This window comes from Aptenodytes forsteri, unplaced genomic scaffold (genome assembly GCF_000699145.1).
Source record: "Aptenodytes forsteri isolate BGI_AS27 unplaced genomic scaffold, ASM69914v1 Scaffold483, whole genome shotgun sequence".
In the NCBI taxonomy this organism is placed as follows: Eukaryota; Metazoa; Chordata; class Aves; order Sphenisciformes; family Spheniscidae; genus Aptenodytes; species Aptenodytes forsteri.
In genome coordinates, this window is record NW_008795316.1 from 838,247 (window position 1) to 840,749 (window position 2,503).

General features: G+C 48.5%; 1 protein-coding gene across 1 annotated transcript in view; it reads left to right on the plus strand.

Annotated features, from left to right (window-relative positions):
* The window catches only part of CDK5RAP1 (CDK5 regulatory subunit associated protein 1), a 6,128-nt gene extending 4,252 nt beyond the window's left edge, over positions 1 to 1,876 (plus strand). Inside the window, exons 10-12 of the mRNA XM_009279533.2 lie at positions 826 to 975; positions 1,412 to 1,552; positions 1,700 to 1,876. Coding sequence (XP_009277808.1) covers positions 826 to 975; positions 1,412 to 1,552; positions 1,700 to 1,780 — 372 coding nt within the window. The 3' untranslated portion in view covers positions 1,781 to 1,876. The remainder of the gene's footprint in view (positions 1 to 825; positions 976 to 1,411; positions 1,553 to 1,699) is intronic.
* Positions 1,877 to 2,503: the final 627 nt, after the last annotated feature.

The following is a 2,503-nucleotide window of genomic DNA, read 5'->3' on the forward strand; positions in this document are numbered from 1 at the left end:
CTTGGTGCTTTTTCTCCAAAAAAGGCACCAAAAAAAAAAAAAAAAAAAGCGCTATTGAAAATAATACCTAAAGACCTTGGTATATGGTAGATTTTTTTGCTTGCGTGCGGCACTTCTAGGGTATCTGGTTCTGCAAGGGCCACCTTTGTGCCTGAAAGGCTTCCAGCTCCCTTGTGTGAGCGTCAGGGTTGACCTGGTTCTGCAGATGCTCCAGAGTCATTGCAATGAAGCAGCCATGTCTGCAGAGACCTGGCTGCACATACACTTTTCTTTGCCGATGAGAAATTGTGCTGATGTAGCTGGGCTCCAGTCCAGCTACAGAGACTCCGTCAGTCAAGTCTGGAGAGAAGTGGTGAATTTTCAGAAGGTATTTCCATGAGAAGAGTGGATAGTTGACAAGTCTCCGTTAGAATGCTCTCCAAAGTGTAAGATGCTGATGGGGAAGAGGACAGGAGGTTGGGAAACATAAGGAAGCAAAGGAGTATGGATCACCTTTCAGCTCATGGAACTAGAAGTAGTAGAATCCATTGCCTGTCCTTGTGGACAGACAGGCAACAGGCACATCTCACGTAGGAGCTGCAGAACTGCTTCACACAGCCACCGATACTCAGCGCCCTACATCAAGCCTTCTACCAAAAAGGTGGTGCAGAAAGAACGTGAGGAACTCGAGGATGTTGCTGGTGCTGAAAACATTCCTTGAGATTGTAAATACAAACTGTGGAAAGCTGTTGCTTGAAGAGCAGCCATGCTGGCTGGGGTCAGACAAGGTTCTGATCTCAGACTGTCTGGTTATTGAGGAGCCACGCTTGCTTTGTCTGTTTACAGAAAACTCGGGCATATCACCGGCTGCAAGACGATGTGCCTGCAGACATAAAAAAGAGGCGGCTGGAGGAGCTCATTACCATCTTTCGAGAGGAGGCTGCAAGGGCAAACGAGGCGATGGTGGGCCAGTCTCAGCTGGTGCTGGTGGAGGGGGTGAGTGTGTCTGGAACAGAGTTGTCCTTCTCCCCTCTTGCTGGCCAAGAGGCTCTTAGGCTGTACACAGCAATCATCGCCTCTGCCTTCCCTTCTCACTTTCCCCACGCAATCCTAGAACTCCAAGACCGTGTCTACACACTTAAGCAGGCAGCCTGATTTTTCCAGAGCACCAAGCTGAGCACAGGGGGATGGGATGGGTTAGAGACGTGTCTCTGGCCAAGCGCTGAATTAGTGCAGGCTTTGGAACGTTGGCTTTGGTGTGGGTGTCAACACAGCAGCTCTGGCTGTAGGAGTTTGTTCCATGGCGTGCTTAACAGTGTGGAATGTGGATTTTAATACTGGCAATAGTGCTCGATTAATTCCTGAGGCGATAAAGCCCAGCAGTGAATCAGAGCTATTGCCATGCAGGTAATGTTCCCTGTCCTCCTTTCAGCCCAGCAAGCGCTCTGTCTTGGAGTTGTGTGGGAGGAATGACGGCAACATCAAGGTGATCTTCCCTGATGCCGAGATAGAGGATGCTGCGGGTTGCAAGGCTCTGGTCAGAGCCCAGCCGGGGGACTATGTGTTGGTGAAGGTGACCTGTCTACAGTACTTGTTTCCTTGGGCTCATTTTCTTGCACGGTGCTGTTCTCTAGAGCAGCTGCTGCCAGGAGAGCCTAAAATTAGAATGGGTCCTCCTCAGCCTTTCTGTTCCTGAGGACTGTTGTGCTGTTTCTTTCAGGTAACCTCTGCCAGCTCTCAGACCTTGAAGGGAGTTCTGCTCTGTCGTACTACCCTCTCCCGCTCTGCAGTTTGTCACTGAGGTATCCCTGCTGCCAGTGGACAAAAGCAACACATTTTTTCCAGGAAGAAACAAGGAAGTTTGGTCAGGTGGAGATGGGGTAGAAACAGGGACATATATGTATATTTAAAAAAAAAATATAAAATAATAATAATAAAAAATTATATATATATTTCTGTTTTGGCAACAACCTACCCCCCATAGATCTGTGCAAGTCTGTAGGCGAAAGGGATGGAAGCTGTGTATGGACTTGCCAAACCCAAGTACTGTGTGGTCTTGTATTCTCACTTCCCCTCAGGCTTGGCCCACCCCTGCAGTGCTGCAGGTCTGTCCTCTGACTTCGATCACGTCCTCTAATGCAGCCCAGCCTGAGAAATCTGTCTGCAGAGCAGGTTGTTCCTACTAGCTCAGCTGAATTTAGGAGCTGCAAAAATGGTAGTGGCTAGAAAATACAGCTCCAGTAACTGCTGGAGAATGGCAGGAGTACTGCCCAAGGGGACAAAGAACTCAAAGAACAGGAGAAGACCGATGAATTCTTTCCAAATATTGGTAACTTCCCTATTTGCAAAATCCTTGGGAAGGGGAAGTAAGAACCTGCACCGTGCCTGTATGATGGAATATGGCACTGAACTGTGGAATATCAAATGGTGTTTAAGGTGCACAAGTGATGCTTAACTTGTTGTATCTGAGGCTGAGGGAATGCGGCCTTACCCTTGCACTGGGGATATTTGGGTCTAGGTTAGA